General features: G+C 42.9%; 1 protein-coding gene across 1 annotated transcript in view; it reads left to right on the forward strand.

Moving 5' to 3' along the window:
• Positions 1-17,244, forward strand: part of HERC3 (HECT and RLD domain containing E3 ubiquitin protein ligase 3) — a 39,322-nt gene that overhangs the window by 14,564 nt on the left and 7,514 nt on the right. Inside the window, exons 3-19 of the mRNA XM_031066435.1 lie at positions 1,348-1,424; positions 2,007-2,228; positions 4,193-4,284; positions 5,166-5,296; positions 5,948-6,108; positions 6,612-6,688; positions 7,451-7,575; positions 8,117-8,176; positions 9,813-9,924; positions 10,435-10,624; positions 11,736-11,899; positions 12,341-12,454; positions 13,710-13,733; positions 13,845-13,934; positions 14,797-14,967; positions 15,593-15,736; positions 17,031-17,223. Coding sequence (XP_030922295.1) covers positions 1,348-1,424; positions 2,007-2,228; positions 4,193-4,284; positions 5,166-5,296; positions 5,948-6,108; positions 6,612-6,688; positions 7,451-7,575; positions 8,117-8,176; positions 9,813-9,924; positions 10,435-10,624; positions 11,736-11,899; positions 12,341-12,454; positions 13,710-13,733; positions 13,845-13,934; positions 14,797-14,967; positions 15,593-15,736; positions 17,031-17,223 — 2,147 coding nt within the window. The remainder of the gene's footprint in view (positions 1-1,347; positions 1,425-2,006; positions 2,229-4,192; positions 4,285-5,165; positions 5,297-5,947; positions 6,109-6,611; positions 6,689-7,450; positions 7,576-8,116; positions 8,177-9,812; positions 9,925-10,434; positions 10,625-11,735; positions 11,900-12,340; positions 12,455-13,709; positions 13,734-13,844; positions 13,935-14,796; positions 14,968-15,592; positions 15,737-17,030; positions 17,224-17,244) is intronic.

Consider the following 17,244-nt stretch of genomic DNA (forward strand, 5'->3'; position numbering starts at 1 on the left):
AATGGGAGTTCAGGAGGCAAGATGGAGAGATTTGGGTGTGTCCTGTCCTTCCTCCTGTTTCTTCTTAGCTTCCATCTTCTGCTGTGATAGTGGCACTTTGGATTGGTTTAGAGTCGAGGCAAACTGTCTAAAATAGGTGATGGGTATTGGAAAATTATTTTAAATAAAGTACACGTGGTTTTTAGTATAAAAAGATAACACTGCTCAGTGTGCTCAACCCGACCTGCCAGACAGACCTCGGCAGGATGGAGAAAGAATGTTATAGATAACAGAAAATAAACAACCTTGAGAATGACAACCAAGGAATCCCATCTTCTTCTTCGGCCTCAGGGCTGGGAGAAAGAGACTTTCTAACACCTCGGGGTCATCTCGACACCAGAGACCTGGTCGGGGTTGCTCACTTTCTCTCAGTATGGCAGGAATAGGGTCCTTCTCATGCTGGGATGAAGGTGATTCCTTCTCCTTGTCACTGCTGCTCCCTGAGCTCTGCAAGTCCTCAGGAGGTTTGGGCTGAACAGACCTTCTGCCCATGGATGGCTGAGGGATGGAAAAGAAAATTGCAGCATGCTTAGCTTCTTCCATGAAAAATGCCACAATGTTCTGCACAGAAAAAGGAGGTGCATGAAAGAGTATTTAAAAACAGAAATGCTGTTTGTACTTCAAGGTGTTTTATCATGCTGTGTTGACAGCAGATGCAGTCTCTCATTTGGTCTGCAGCTGCAGATCCAGTGCAGAGCAGAGGTTTGGGATGTGTCTCTTCTATGGCTGTCATTGTCAAAACAGTATTTAAAAGAAGAGTTTCAATGACAAAAGATTGTTTGAGCTGAAGGGCTCCGTGGGACGACAGTCCTTAACTTGCATGTGGTTCTGATAAAACAGACAGAGAGAGGCTTGCATAGCAATGCATAGTGCCTTTTTAAAAATAACATTTTTGTGGAATAACTTGAACCTTTGACTTGCTATTTTCTGTACAAAGCACTGAAGAGGGTTTGGTGCTGTAATTCACTGGATCCGGTAGGCCAATAACAGCATGAAAAATGTCAGTGCCTGAAAAAGAATAGTGAAAGAGACACCAAGAACCAGCTATTTTCACCATTTCCAGATGGTTGGATTCAGTGTTATAGCAGGAAATGTAGTTGAGTTACTAGTTAAGTGTCTAGAGGTCTCCACAGATTTGCATCTATTACATATGGATCTGTATTGCCTTCAAGGCACTGTTCCTCAGTCTCAAACCCATGGATTTTGTGTGTGTGTATACAACAAGTACCTGAGTGGAAATGGTAATTTTTGTCTAAGGTGATACTGTTTTTGTGGACGCTTACTCTAAAATCATGTTGTCATCTTTAGGTTGATAAAGAAATTGAACCAACAGACGATACTGCAGGTTTCCTGTGGAAATTGGCATTGCCTGGCTCTGGCAGCAGGTACTGTAACATCTGTTATTAATTATGAAAATTTGTGCTGTCATTTTGCACAGTGTCCAAGACTGCATATTTCTGCACAATAAATCAAGGACATCCCATGTTCTGACTGCTTTTGGGTCAAATGGGGTGCTATAAAATGGATCAGGTACCATGAATATTGAGGAAGAGCTTTGCCAATACTGTGAAGAAAGAAAACATTACACACAGACCACCCACTGTCTTACTGCTGAATGATGGCAGGAATGCTTGAAAGCTTTCCATCTTGATTTAGAAAAATGTGTGTAATTAATTCCTTTGTGTTGAAATTTTCCTTGGCTGTTACTCTTTTATGTGAAATGAGGACTGTTTTTGTTGCACTGTTTGTTGCAGCAGTTGTATTTTGTGTTTTGCACTTAGTTGCTTGTGCATTCATTTGCCTGGTGGCTCTTTTTTTTTTTTAGCAGAGAATGTCTCTCTTGATTTTGCTTTTTTTCTTTTCATCATGAGGCTTGGGTGGGAGCGAAGCCTCCAGGACTGTTTATTTTTAATTTTGGCAAACTTGTCTTTCTGTTGGCTAACTTTCTCTTTTCTTCCTTGTTTCAGATGGCCAGTTCTTCACATGGGGGCAGAACAGCTACGGTCAGCTGGGCTTGGGCAAAGAATGTCCCTCCCAAGCCAGTCCACAGCGTGTCAAGTCTCTAGATGGGATCCCTTTGGCTCAGGTTGCTGCAGGTGGAGCCCACAGTTTTGCCCTTTCTCTCTCAGGAGCTGTGTTTGGCTGGGGGAAGAACAGCTCAGGACAGCTGGGACTAAGTGATGAACGAGGTATGAAAATTCTGCTCCTAGGTGAGGGAAGGACAGACTCCTTTGCCTGGTGTCTCCTGTTGCATTGGCAGTGTATTTTTACTGAGTGGGTCTTTAACATTCAGCAGCTCCTCTTGGGACGAGATGGCATAGAGAGTCTCTGTCTCTACAGGCTTTTCATACTTAGTAGAAACAGAAACATGTTCTTTCCCCTTGTGGGTGTTAATTTAAGTGAGGAGGGTTAAAAAGAGAGGTCTTTCAAGTGTGAGTGTCAACGTGCAAATATCAAAGAAAGTGCTCATATTCTTCCTCCCTCTTCTCAAAAATATTTTGTTTGAAGTTGGTTGGAGCAAAGGTTTTCCCTGCAGAACAGCAGGCTGAACCCATCTCCTCACTTCCCAGCATGATTTTGACTGGTGAGCAGCTATATGCTTCAAAACTATGGCAACACTGAATATCTCAGTACTGTAAAATGTTGTCTAGTTTATTTGTTGCACAGTTTACCAGACACATAGGGCCAATGGTAGTTTTCTCAGGTGCTAATCTGAAAAGCGCAGATCTCCTCTGCTTGTTGTTTACACACTCTTAACTTTTTGGAATAAAACAAATTAATGGAAGGTTTTCTTTGGAGCTTAAAATCAGCCTCCTTATTGGTTACTGCGTAATTCCTGTGCAGATTTCAGTATCTAGGCAAGTTTCTGAGTGTAGATGTGATACCTAGCATGCACCTAGCTACCTTGTGCTGTCTGTAAAGTAGGGCTGATCTAATCGAAGAGCAGCAGTGTCCTTTCCATGTGGGTTGGCAGATAAATGCTTCTAATTAAAACAAAGCTGCAGTTTACATATGAGAGGCTTACACTGACATGGGGCTAATCTTAAATGAACAGAATAGGCATCAGCTTGTGGGATGGTGCTGGCCAGGGATCATATTCTGCTTCCCCCTCAGTGCCTGGCATTGTAGTAAATATGTGGTATTTATGGTAAGTGAATCATGATAAGACAGTGTGAATTAGACTTGTCAAACATGAGCAGCAAGGTCTGCAAACATGGGTATTCTGCAGCACTGTTATTATTAACAATTATGCTGTAGAGAGAGGTGTCATTCCTGTGAAAAGAAAGATCAGAGTGCTAAAATGCAGGAAAAGATAAATCAAAAATATGCTCTCAATTCTAAACTCACAGAAGTTTGACTTTTTCTCTCACTACCCAGTAAAAAAGCACCTCTCAAATCCTAAAGTGAGAATCTTAAGAAATGGGTAACTTCTATAGGTAGGAACCTGACTTTTTGGTGGTATGGAATAAGCAGCTGCTCCCCTTAATATCTAATTGTTTTGGGGTGCCTACTGCTCCTTGAAGTGCTTAGCTTTTATTTTTACTGTATTCATCCCTGGGAGACAGACTTTAAATGATTAGGGGTGGCAGAGTGGAGGAGAAAAGCATCACTTAATGGTTGGTAGTGATTAACCTTTGCAAGTAGGAAGATCTTCTGCTTAAAGGATGACAAGAGAAGGAAAGCTGAGTATTTAAATACACATTGGGATTCAGCTTACCATGTGTCTTGCACAAGTGTCTCCCACGTGTCAGGGTTGTTCTATATGGAAAAGGTTTAAATAAGGTTTTCGAAACAAATATTTGCAGTCATCCCTGAGGAGTGTGAAGTGGAGCATGAAGCTGAAGGTGGGTGTATCTAGGCTGCACTCACCATGTCTCCCAAACAGCAGCTGCATGTTGAATTTGTACAAGATAATCAACATGTGCACTCTTGCTCTGGACTACTTCGTTTGAGTCAGTCAAGCCTTTTAAGAATTTGAGGGGAAAAGCAGCAGTGAAGTACTCAAGGCCATGTGGGGCCTTTTTCTCCACAGTTGTTAAATTTCCCTTGTGGTCATGCACCACGTCTGAAAATCAGACTGGCAGTGCCTTTCTTGGACATGCAGGCTTGTGTTGATGGAGCAGCTGCTTTATTTCCTTTGGCTTCGTTGCAGACCGAGAGTCCCCGTGCCACGTGAAGCTGCTGCGCTCTCAGAAGGTTGTTTACATCAGCTGTGGAGAGGAGCACACTGCAGTCCTGACAAAGGTAAAGGTGCTGACCTGGGAGCCCTGGCCGCTGTCTCACCTGCCTGATGGTCTCACAGTAGCTTTCTGTGTAATGGTAGAGAAAAACACAGATCGACTTACTGTATTCCTTCTGACCCCAGTAAAAGAAACTAAGTGGAAAGTATAGCCTAATTATTTATTCTGAGTATCATTGCCAGCACAATCCTTTGCTGGTTTTGCAGGTGGTGATGTTAATAATCCATGGCAGCAAATAGCAAAACTCAGGTGAATAACTTAAAAAGAATACCTTTGGGATGAAAAAAAAAATAACACACACACATCCAAAGCGGTGAAAATAGCATTTTGTTGGAAAATAGAGTAATAATGTGCATCAGAATAAGATGGAAGCTAAAATTAATGAGTGTTTGAATTTAACATTAGCAGTCACAACAATTTACAAGAGGTTTTCAGTTCCAAACATGCTGCTTCCTAGTGGTGTATAATTTATTGGTCAGAGGACAGGGCTAGGGTTTGAAAGAGAGCAGCTCAGTTCTTGCCTCGGCTCTGCCACTTTGTGGTTGTTGCTTCCTGTTTTGGAGCCTTGGTGTTTTCCACTGTGAAATGAATTAAACAACTGACTTTGGGATTCCTGTGGGGAAAAATACCATTGTAGAGAACTAGTTCTGTAGGAGCTTGTCCAGTGCAGAGATAACCTGAAGATAATTCTGTTAGTTTCTGATGGGTGGCAGGGTAGGTTATTTGAAAGCTGCGTTAGCAGAACCCAACTTTCTTTTCTGAATCTTTTGAAAATCCCCATCAGTCTCTGCCTAAGCTTTGGGCTCATACTGAATCTGTAGTCAGAGAGATGCTGCTGGGCTCTGGGTCCCTAAATGGAGACTCTGCTGTTTGGTTTGCTAACAGAGTGGAGGGGTGTTCACCTTCGGTGCAGGTTCCTGCGGGCAGCTGGGCCACGACTCCATGAATGATGAGGTGAACCCCCGAAGAGTTCTCGAGCTCATGGGCAGTGAAGTGTCCCAGATTGCTTGTGGCAGGTGAGTCCTGTGTGCAGTCAGAAACTTTTCTTTGGTGGAGGTTAATGCTGTACTGAGTCATGCAAATAGGGGAAAATAGTCCTGCTTCTGCATTCTGTGTATCAAAGCTAAAGGAATTTAAATCTTACTTTCCATGAGAATTTTAAGACCCTCTAAACGAGATGGTTTTTTAATTGGGGTTGTACCTTGCACTCTAACCTGTAAAAGATACCTTCCCAACTTAATAATTCAGCAAGACTTTAGAGCAGAAGCCCCCTTGGTCACAAGTTTCCAGCCTCTTTAATGAAAAGTGAGTTAGCAGCACTGGTGCTGTGTGGTTGCCTTTCAAAATGTACAGGCTTAGCAAATTACTAAGCTGATCCTGTGAGCCTGATATCAGCTGCCTGTCTGCACAGGCTGCTCTTTGTCCCTTCCACCTAAAGGGCTCCATCCCACAAACTGGTGCCATCAGGTGGCAAAAACTGGGCATTGGTGCTCATGTGAAGGTGCTGCTTGGCACCAGCTTCTGGCCTAGAAGAAATGAGAATAAGTTCTAGGTTGCATTTGGTTTGGTTGTTGGGTTTGGTTTTTTTTTTTCCCTTGGTTTTGGTCTTTGTTTTATTTTGAATTTATTGCTAAACAAGGCCCAAACTCTGTACCCATCTCTTACAGACATCACACTTTAGCCTTTGTGCCTTCTTCAGGAATGATCTATGCATTTGGCTGTGGAACAAGAGGCCAGCTGGGAACAGGGCACACTTGCAATGTGAAGTGTCCCTCTCCTGTCAAGGGTCACTGGGCGGCTCACAATGGGCAACTCTCAGGGAAACCTGGTATGTACTGTGCTCGATTTGAAATGGCAGATGGACATAAATAACTTCACCCGTGGCTGTCTAACGACATCTTAACATTGTTCTGTGAAATTTCTGTAAATGCCAAAAGAAACCCATCCTGTTGTCCCCCATGTGGTCATTTCTGAGTGACCTTTTGCTCTCTCTGTTAATGTGTGCTATCTCCCTTTCTCTTTTTGTGGCAGACCTCAGCATCTGACAATCTTGAGACTTCATGAAATTGTACTCATACTTTACTAATACTGTTCCAAACACTTTGTTCTCTCTTTAAAGCCCCTATTGCAGTTTAAAAATGACAACCTTCCCCTCCTGTGTACCTCTTATGAAAGTGCTACAGTGCTTGAGTGCCAGCTGATTTCAGCAGGGCCTTTGAAGGACCCAGGTGCTCCTTGTAGTTGTACTGGCAGTGCAAATGGGAGGGGAGAAAGTATAAATGGAGTCTTGCATCCATCAGCCTCTAACACAGCTGTGTCTTTCTCAAACAGATGCCTGTAAATACCACATTGTTAAACATATCTTCTCTGGAGGAGACCAAACTTTTGTGCTTTGCTCCAAATACGAGGTAAACCAAATGGAAGTCTCTTTTCAAGTCTTCTCCCCTGTCCCAGCATTCACAACACAGCTTTTGTTTTTACTAAAATCTTCCGGAATGGAAGTATTTCTTTGGACTCCATTCTGCCTTACAAACCTTACCAGCTCTGACAGTTGTTACAGGGATTTCCAACTTCACTGGCTGAAAGTTGCCTTTCTTTGGAGGCACATCAAAGCCATTGGGAAGACACTGATTGCAGTTTAATCAGCAGGGAGGGGAATCCAGTCTTTGCAGATTGGAAGCAGGGGGCTGCTTTCCACCTGTGGCACTGGCTTCTGCATGGTTGGTGTGTAGGGCCATCAGCTACATACAATGGGATTTTGTCAGTCAGTGCTGGATGGAGGGCTGAATGCTGAATTGGTTTTCCCACTTCTGTCTTTTTTCTGTCAAGAGGAGTTTGGGATAAACTTTGAGGCATGGAAGTAAGTCTAAAATAACTGTACTAAGGCTGTAGTTACATATGACAGTATTTACAAGGGCTTTGGTACATCTAGGAAATGATATTTTGATTTTTTTTCCTTTTTTTTAAATGTATTTGAGGATCTTTTTTTCCCTTCAAATTTTTTCATACCTTCCCTTTTGGACTTGTTAGTAATGCCGCAAAACTTCTCACTAAACCTTTTCAGAGACCCCACTAAGGAAGCTATCAGTTATTTATTAAAACAGAGATTATGGATAGGAAGGAATTGTTTTACTGGCCTTGTCTTTGCTGAAATCTGTATCTTCTCACAGAATTCCTTGCCTGCTGATGATTTCCGGACCATAAATGAAACACGTTACACCTGTTTAATAAATGATGAAACTATAGATGTCTGGAGGCAAAAGCTTTTAGAAAAGAACAGTTCTAATTCTGTCAAGTAGGTATTGTGGCACTGGACAAGCCTTTTGTTGAAAGTTCTATTGAAATAGTTTTGTTGGCTTCCGTGCCATGCTTTCACTTGAAATTTAGCAACCTTTTCAAGTGTGGTTCTTGGTCGTTTCCAAGGGGAGGACTTGCCAGTCACAAGGCTGCCAGGTGAGAGCTTCTGAGCAAAACCAGAGGAATTTGAGGCTGCCTCATCATTGCAGATGGTGGGTGGGAACTTGATTTTAAAGTTGTCCTGCATTGTTTGCTTAAAATTCATGAGAAGCAACAAGAACTTGTGAGCAGACTGATTAAGTTCTTTCCCCAGTGTGCTTGCCATGAGAGAGGCAGAATAGGTGGAAAGGAGGCACTAACTCCTCCTTTCCAAGAGGGACCTTACATGATCCTGAATGAAGTCTTGCCCTCTGTGCCTCTAAAGGGGTTATCCTGACATTGTGTCCCATGAAAGGAAGGGAAGAGAGATGAAGAGGTTTACTGAGGCATCCATTCATAACCTATATCTCTGTTTTCTTTTCTCTTCCTGCTGCAATCAGTAATGTTGTTCAGATACTGTCCTCAGCTGCCTGCTGGAATGGAAGCTTCTTGGAGAAGAAGTAAGTGCCACGTTTCCAGATGTATGGCTTTCCCTTGATGCAGACTGGAATCCCATTGCTTCACTCACTTCTGCAGTGGGATTTGATTTTTTTTTTGGATCAGGCAGGAGATGAGGGCAGAGGATGTTCCCTAAAGGGGTGGGGTGGTCAGAGCTGGGTAAGGAAGGCAAGTGGTCTAAGAGAGTGCATGGTGAGTGTACTGTAAGTGGCACAGAGATCTTAGAGGTGCCACAACTGTTACTCTTCCTTATGAAGCAGATACCAATGTCTTTAAAGAGAGGGATAGGAATCAGACATTAAGGGAAATTAGGGATGCCAGGTATCTGAATAGTCTCTCACCCAGCTGAGCTAGCTGGTGCTTGTGAAAATATACTTCAACACAGGCTGCTCTTGAAAATACATCAGGGGCAACAAGGAAGTGCTTTCCTTTTAGGTGACATCACACCTGGAAAGTTTTGTGGCTCTGCTTGCAAAAGGAGGAATTTCAAACGGGTGTAACCCACAATAGGTGGGGACAAGGTTGTAAGACACATAGCTGAGTCAAAGGCTGTGGGTTGGGAAGACTTGGCTGTGTCTGTAAATGTTGAGGAGGCAACAGCATAAGATGAGGAGGAGGAGAAATTTTTCTGGTGATGTGGTGAGTAAATGACCTGTAACTAGGTGAAGAAAAACTTACTCTGAGTAATCCTTGCGTAATACATTCCAAGAGCAGCTTGAAGATAGTTTGCTAATTATTCTGGTGTTTTTCTGCTTGTCCAGTGGTTTCTTCTCTAGTGTTGTGACATGTTATTGCATCAGGAGAGTTGTGTCATGTTGGTTTAAAACCCTTGTTGAGGTATGCAAGTTGCTGAGTCACTTTAAATAGTCTCACGTCTCCTTTGAATGTGGAAATGAGTGGAGTTTATGGCTTCATCAGCCAAATACAGTTGTTCTTCCACTTCAGTGGTGTCTTCGCTAGTGCAGGACTTAACTTCTCTAGAGAATCTTCAGCCAAGTGAATGTTAAATTCTGAAGGCTTAAATGAGGCTGTATTTAACTATGTACCTTTATACATGAAGTCTCATGTCAGGTGCACTTGACAGAAGTACCCCCAGTGCATCCCTCCTGTGTCCTAAGGCCATGTAGGCCTGCTTGCTTTACAGGATTAGATGGGAGAGCAGCTTTTCCATGGCTGTGTGCCTGAGCACAGCCAGCACTGCCTTTGCAGAGCACAGCCCCAGGTGCTCTGTACCACAGTGTGTCTGGGGGGAGCTGATTCCAGCCTGGAGCCTGTGCTTTTATGGGAATAGCCATCGTACCACAGCAGGCTGTGTTCAGCTCCTCATGTGGTTACACCATCAAACTGACAAATGCATTCTGTCCTTAATAGCTGCCTTCCCCTTCAGGGTGTCTACTACAGTGCTCTTAAGTCAGTGAAGGAGTCCAGGGGACACCAGAGACTTTGGTGAAGTGTTTCTCTGCAAGAATCCCAGCCCTAACTGAGGCCTGGAGGAATTTGGAAGGGAGAGTCTTTGTTTCTAGTCTTAGGAATTCTCTAGTGCTCATTTCTCTATTGCTTGCTCTCATGCCGTGTCAATACACAGGTAATAGGGTCTCTTCCTTAATCTTATGCCTGTCTGTGACTTCTTTTTTAAAGAATCGATGAACATTTTAAAACCAGTCCAAAGATCCCAGGGATTGATCTGAACTCCACGAGAGTGCTGTTTGAGAAGCTGATGAACTCCCAGCACTCCATTCTCCTAGAGCAGGTATTGCACTTCTGAGATTTAGATGTCCAGAGGGGAAAATTAGAACTTTTGTGCCTCTCTAACATGGAAGTACCAGCACCATTGTTTGGCCAAGGTTGTATTGCAAATCTGAAATCCAGACACTTAATGGTACCTCTCCTTTGACCTGGGCTGATTTTGACCTCCTCAGAAATGTCTTTTATTTAAAAACTTTATACTTGAATGTCTGCTGAAATAAACTCTGTGTATGTTTTATTTGTAATTATTATGTGTCTGTCAGGAGTTGAGTACTTTATGGTTGTATAACTTATTCTCAGAGAATTTCTTTCACAAGTGCAGAGCTGTGGGATAAAAGCATACATGTTCCCCTTGCCACTTTTAGCTATAATATTTATAGGTTTTGAAGTTTTCACTCTGGGTTTGACTTTTAAAACAGGCTTTTACCATTTCATCAGCCCTTAAACACTGTCTACATTGTAGGTGCTCTATCCCCCAGGATAAGTTGTCTTTTTTGTTTTGTTTTCTCTCTAGATACTGAAGAGCTTTGAAAGCTTTTTGATTCCTCAACTGTCCAGCTCTCCACCCGATGTTGAGGCAATGAGGATCTATCTGATTCTCCCAGAATTCCCACCATTCCAAGACTCCAAGTATTACATCTCTCTGACCCTTCCTCTAGCAATGGCTATTTTGCGCCTGGACACCAACCCCAGCAAAGTGCTTGGTAAGTGTCATTTAAAAATTGTTTTAATTTAGAAGTAAAATATAATTACAAAGAACACTTACTAGGGAGGTTGATCTAATTTACCTTATCTACTTTACCCACATTCAGAGACTCAGTTCCAGATAAATTTGCATTTCTATACAGAAACACAGATTTTTGTATAACATGAAGATTAAATTATCCTATTCTCTTAAATTTGATCAGCTATTGATCACTTCAGAATATCTTTCCTGTATAAGGTAAAAAAAGAATACTAAATATAATATTAAATTATTTTGTCCTCTACAAGATGCAGACAAACCTTGATCTGTTACTAAGCTGAACATTTAAACTCCTCTCCCACTTCTGAGTCTTTTAATTTCTAATATATTTTCCTCTGAGCTTATTTTAAACTGGACAGAACATATGCTGCTTAGTGATGTTACTCACATTTGTTAAGATACTGCTGTTCTTGTTATCTTACTGTGTTTCTTAAGGCTTTTTTGTACTAAACCTGATATTATCATGTAAAATGCTATGCAGTGCAGACCTCCAAAAGAATCCTAGGCTCCAGCTTTTACTCTGCAGGTGATTGGCTCTAGGAAAGAAGCTAATAGTCAGTGTCCCTTCAGGGGAAAGTAAGGGTTACCTGTCCATGGCAAGAAAGAAATCAGCCTCTCTAAAGAGGGGGAGTTAATCCTTTAGTGCATATGTGCCAGGAGACCCCTGCTAGAAAAGTCTGGTGCTACAGAGAATTGCCAGGCAGCTCTGTGCTTGTCACTCCTGTGAGACAGGTGTTTGCCCGCAGGATCATGGTATCCCGAATGCCAGGTACTTGAAACAGTGTCTTGAATTAAAGACTGAAAAACTTCCAGTTCAGGCTGTCACCCTGATCAGGGTTTGGGCTGGGTAATGACTGGTGTGGCTGGATGGGAGTGGAAAGGGACAAGCTTTTCAGTTTCTGGTATTTCGATGACTCTGCCTCACTTTCCTGTTGCTACAGCTAGGGCAGGAATGGGGAAGGTTTTTTAAAGTCTTCAGGTGTATTCCCCTTTTTTTCATGTGTAACCCCTTATTTAGGGGATACTCTGGCCTTTGATTGAGGTTTGTATTGATGTCCTCTGCTTTCCAGATAACTGGTGGTCTCAGGTGTGCCCAAGATATTTCCTCAGGCTTGTGGACCTCTACAAAGGTGCAGTGGTTTACCTCCTCAGTGGAAGGAAGACGCTGCTGATCCCAGTCCTGTTCAGCAGCTACATTACAGCTGCTCTCAGGCTTCTGGAGAAACTCCACAAGGTGAGAGGAAAGCCTGGGCATGTGTTGGCTCAGGATGATTCAGTCCTGTCTGCCCTTGGGCAGTCGTGAGCTGTCTGTCCAGTCACAACGTGGGAGAGATGTCAGTGGCTTTCCTGAGTCCAAGGTTCTTGAAGATTGTTTAGTCCTGTCTCAAAGACTAGAAATAAAGTTACCCTAAAGAATGGCATCACAAATACCTGTCCCTTGATGGTCTCTGCTGTCACTGTGTTGTTGCAGGGTGGTTGGGTGAGGAAGAGAGGGAACTAAAATAAGTTATAAAGAGGTTCTATTTGATTCTTCTTGGTTTGTGCCAAAATGTAAGAGATTGTATATTGTTTGTAGAACATTCTGGGTCCTTTTGTTGCACAACTGAATTTATGAAAGCAAACCTGAAAAATATGTTAAAATATGTCAAATATTTCCATCTGTTCTCTTCACTAGGTGAATCAGAAGGTTAAACACGTGGAATATGATAAGTTTTATATCCCTGAGATTTCCAGCTTGGTGGACATTCAGGAGGATTATCTCATGTGGTTTTTGCACCAGGCTGGAATGGTAAGAGGTTTTATGTATAGTCATGAAATAGCTGTCCATGTTTGTGTCTCTGGCTGTAGATCTGTATTTCCAATATCCTTAGTCAGAGCATAATATATTCAGTATAGGAGCTTCTGTATGTTAAATATCTCAGATCTGAGTGCTTTACAAAATTGACCTAAAAATAAAAAGGCTGTCAAAAGAGTTGGAGCTAGCAATATTTAACTAAAGATTGCAACAGTCTCTGTGATTGTTGCTGTGAATTCCATTCAGTCTTTGCACGAGGTGATTAATTCAGTCACTGGATCCTTTTAATGTAATCAAGACCTCAGGAGCCAAGTCCTGTATTCTAAAATGATAATTTTTGCCCTTTACTTCTGCTGTTTAGGCAGGTATTGTGAATAATGTAGCCAGTGATGTTAAAATGTTGCTCTGTAAGAGGAGGCAGTGTGGCGTTCTGGCTAGGGGACTGAACCAAGCCTCAGGAGATGTGGGTTCTGTTCCTGGCTCTTCCAGTAACCTGCTGGGTGATCTTGGGTAAGACCCTTCACCTCTTTTATGTCTCACTTTCCCATCTGTAAGAAAGGAGATAACTAAACTGAGGGCTGGAATATGCTGTGTGGGAACCCAGTGAGATTATTTAATCATAGCAAGGAAAGGAATCTCAAGTGTAAAAAAAACACCAAAAAACATCTGGGATGCTGCAAGAGTAAAACCTGAACTGTAGTGATAACTTTTGTGTGTGTTTTCATGGGCTTTGTAAGTGTTGTGTGTGCTGTGCCCCCATCCTCTACTTTCCATCATTTAAATAGTGCTGCTGTACTTACCTTTAGTGAGCAGAACAATAAAGTACTGACTTAAATTTATGTAAGGGATAGTTAAAAATGTGTCAATATGCCTAATGATGAATAATATGCATTGCAGGGGTGTTCTTGTATCACCAGGTAGTGGCCTTATGGTCTCTCCTGTTGTTTCATATGGTTTCTGCATTTGTTATTCTTCATAAGAGCAAATTTCACGCATGGCAGACCAACACAGGATTCTATGCCAGTCAGTCCTCTTAGTAATGTTTGATGTTCATGTTTTGAATTAGACTTGTGCATTTTCTTGAGAAGGAAGTTCCCATGCTTTTCTTTAAGAGGAAGAAAAATAGGTTGTTGGTCCCAAAGGAGGAAAATTTACTTTGGGTCACCTTTGGACTAGTCCATCCAAAAAACCCACGAGACACAAAATTGAAAGAGTAAAAGATTTTCATACTTCTCTTTTTCTTTCACAGAAAGTAAGGCCGTCCATCATGCAGGTAAGAAAATTGTTTAAAGATTGTTCTTATTTAAATTATTAAAATGTTCTTATTTAGAGAAGTGCTCTGGAAGCTATGGATAGGAACAAGTCTTGCCTGTCTTTCTTGCAGGATGCTGTGACTCTCTGCTCTTACCCTTTCATCTTTGATGCTCAAGCTAAGACCAAGATGTTACAGACAGATGCAGAATTACAGATGCAGGTAATCATTCTCTCTCTGTTTTCCTGACACATTTCTTTTTCTCTGCTTTTTGCAATGGTGCCTCCATGGAAAGGGTGTTAATTGGGAGCTGGTGTATGCAACACTTTATTGTTTCCATGATACAGGAGAGCAGTGAAGCTGGAGTGTAGCAATCTCTTTGCCCTGGATACTGCAGAGGCAGTGCTTGGTGTCTTTCCCTTCAAAATGTTTGTCTGGCAACATCAGAACTGCCAGATATGCATGTGGTGGAAATTTAAACTGTACAGGGAAGGGGTAGTTATTATTTATGATAATCCAAGGATAAGGAGTAAGGAGAGGAGCTGTAAGACTGGATAAGTAGACAGACATTCAGGTAAGTAGACACTTGTTTTGAAATTTCTGCCTGCTGCAGGAGTGGTTGTTCCTTCTAACAGTGAGATGAGATGTTGTAGACCAGCTGCTGATGCTGTTTGTGGTTGCAGGCAGCAGCCCACCCACCCAGGGGCAGTGAGGGGCACAGCCCTGGGCCCTCCAGGAGTGTGCTGACAGTGAGTGTCCAGCTCCAGCACCCTGTAGGTGGCAGCCAAGCCAGCTCACAGCCAGGCTGTGACAAGGGCAGCTGGCCTCTGTGCCAGTGGAATGTCCCAGCACCAGGCACTGCTCACACAGGTGCCTCCTGAGATGGGCACAGTGTTGGGCACTGGGACCTGTGTAAGCAGGGCATACAGGCACACAGTACAGAGGGAGCATGGGATTCTTCAGCCCTGGAGAAACCAAAAAGGCAGAAAGGAACCCCAGGCATATAGTGGTTAACTGTTTTCCTTTCATAGGGAGAAAAAAAGGCTTAGGCATAGGCTGCTTTTCACTTCTCTTTTATTTGCAGGTTGCAATAAATGGTGCAAATTTGCAGAATGTCTTCATGCTTCTCACCCTGGAGCCTCTGCTGGCCAGAAGCCCTTTCCTGGTACTTCACGTTCGCAGGAGTAACTTAGTTGGTGATGCTTTAAGGGAGTTGAGCATCCATTCAGACATTGACTTGAAAAAACCTCTCAAAGTAAGTCTCCCCCATATCTTTAGCACCCTCTTATTTGGCAAACATTTCTGCAGCCTTTCAGCCATTCCCATTACCTCTTCACCAGTGTGCAGTAACTTCTCCGTAAGTGTTCAACACAGGAACTTTTGGTCTAGTCAGTGCAGGGACTGTGTTTTTCTGACTCCTGGAGTGCTTTGGCAGCGGATAGTTTACAAGAAGGCAAGCACAGGGTTTGCTCTCTTCTCCTGGCGTGTTGAGTGTTCAAGGGCCAGGGGAGGAAGCATTTTGTGCTGTTATGCAATCTCTGTTTTGCCCTTCTGCAGGAGTAGGCTGTTTACAATAGGATGTGTTTAATCTCTGAGAGATTGCTACAATCTTCAGTAGCTGCTGTCATGCTGCTGCTTTGATTGTTGGGGCGACAGGTGGTTATTTGTGGTTTTCATGAGGATTTAAACATTCTCAAAGTACCTGATTTGCCCCCCCTGTTCCCTTTCTGTCCCTGCAGGCAGAGCACTGAAATGAGCTCATGGGTTACCGTGGGTTTGGGCATGTTGGTCAGATTGCTTTGCATAGCTCTCAGTTAGAGAGAGGTCTGATTCACTCAGTCTCAGCTCTGCGTCCCTGTCATGATCTGCTTTTTCTACAGGTCATCTTTGATGGTGAGGAAGCTGTTGATGCTGGAGGAGTGACAAAGGAATTTTTCCTCCTGTTGTTGAAAGAACTGCTCAACCCCATCTATGGCATGTTCACTTACTACCCAGAGTCAAACCTGCTGTGGTTTTCAGACACGGTAAGCCCTTGCCCTCTGTACATACAGGTTGGAATAATATGCTGCATTTAAATGACAAGGAAGTTAGTGGCAAGCTATGGGAAAGAAGTGTTCTTCCTCTCATTTTCTGCTCATGATACAATGTGAACTCTATTTTCAGTTAGTGTAAATAGGTCCATTAACCTTAGTAGAATGGTGATGGTTGTGCCTGTTAAAGAGTTGGCTCTCTCTCTTTTTTCTTATCCCATAATAAAACTTGTATTAAGGGTCAGGTGACAGGTAATAGAGCTCTTATTATCATGAGTGTGGTGGTCATGTGCTGTTTTACAGAATGAGAGGTTTAGGTGGTAATGGCATTAAAGTTTGTGCCTCCCTTGCTGTTCACATAATTGCAGCCAATCCACTTAGCCATGCATCACTATTGCCTTCAGGATCTAAAGTTGTTAATGCTTTGTATGAGGAGGCTCTTAAGCAGCAAGGAACATGGCCTGTAGTGGAAGGTTGTTGGTTTTGGAAGAGTGTGGAGTGCAAGATCTGTACCTGTCAGATGGCTGGAGATGGTGGTTTATGTCCTTTTCCTCACCTCCATAGATAGCAAGGTGGGAAATGACATGGCCAGTCTTCCCTTGAGGTGTGGCTGTCCTGCTGGGGGCGTTACAGGGAAGGAAGTGGCCTGGTATCTTCAGTAACTTGTAAACAGTATTATAGAGCATTCACTCCTAATGCCAGTGCTATAAAACAATCTTTTGGCACCAGGAGTGATGACAGTGTAAGCACTGAAAATGAGTCGTGTGTTGGGAACATTTAACGAACGTGGGCAGTCAGTCTGCGACTGACACAGCAGTGAGAGTCAGTGTGTGAGGAGAAGGAGGCCTGTGCTAGCACCTCTGCTGCTGTGTCTGCCTGGCTAGAACTGTGCTCATGCAAAAGCTTTTAATAGAAAATAGGGTGGGTAACAGGGAGAGGATTGTTAACACATTTTCTTGCAGTACAAAGACAGTAAACACTGAAGCACTGTTATAGTGTCTAAACGCAGAGGTGTTTGAAAAGGAACTAAAAGGCAGGTAAGATGGAAAGCTGCTGTTTCCACAGTGATCATGGCTTACAAAAGTAATAGAGCATGGTTTTTGAAGCTTCATTTTTGTGCCACACACCACCAATAAATTTACAACCAAAGTGGCACCTGATGGGAGCTCTCTGACTCTGTCCCTGTTGGAAAAGCAGTGTCTGGCTTCTTAGTGCATGTAGGAAAGGGTACTGTGCATTGCACCAGTGACAGTGTGTCTCATCAGGATTTCTCTGTGTGGTTTTGCAGTGTTTTGTAGAACACAACTGGTTTCACTTGATTGGCATCATATGTGGTCTTGCAATCTACAATTTCACAGTGGTAGACCTTCACTTTCCCTTGGCTCTGTACAAAAAACTCTTGAATGTGAAGCCCTGCCTAGAGGATTTGAAGGAGCTGTCCCCTACAGAAGGAAGGTATGAAAATCAAAATTTGCAGCTTTTCTGGAAGGTAGACCATCCAG

Source organism: Geospiza fortis, unplaced genomic scaffold (assembly GCF_000277835.1).
Source record: "Geospiza fortis unplaced genomic scaffold, GeoFor_1.0 scaffold11, whole genome shotgun sequence".
NCBI classification, from domain to species: Eukaryota; Metazoa; Chordata; class Aves; order Passeriformes; family Thraupidae; genus Geospiza; species Geospiza fortis.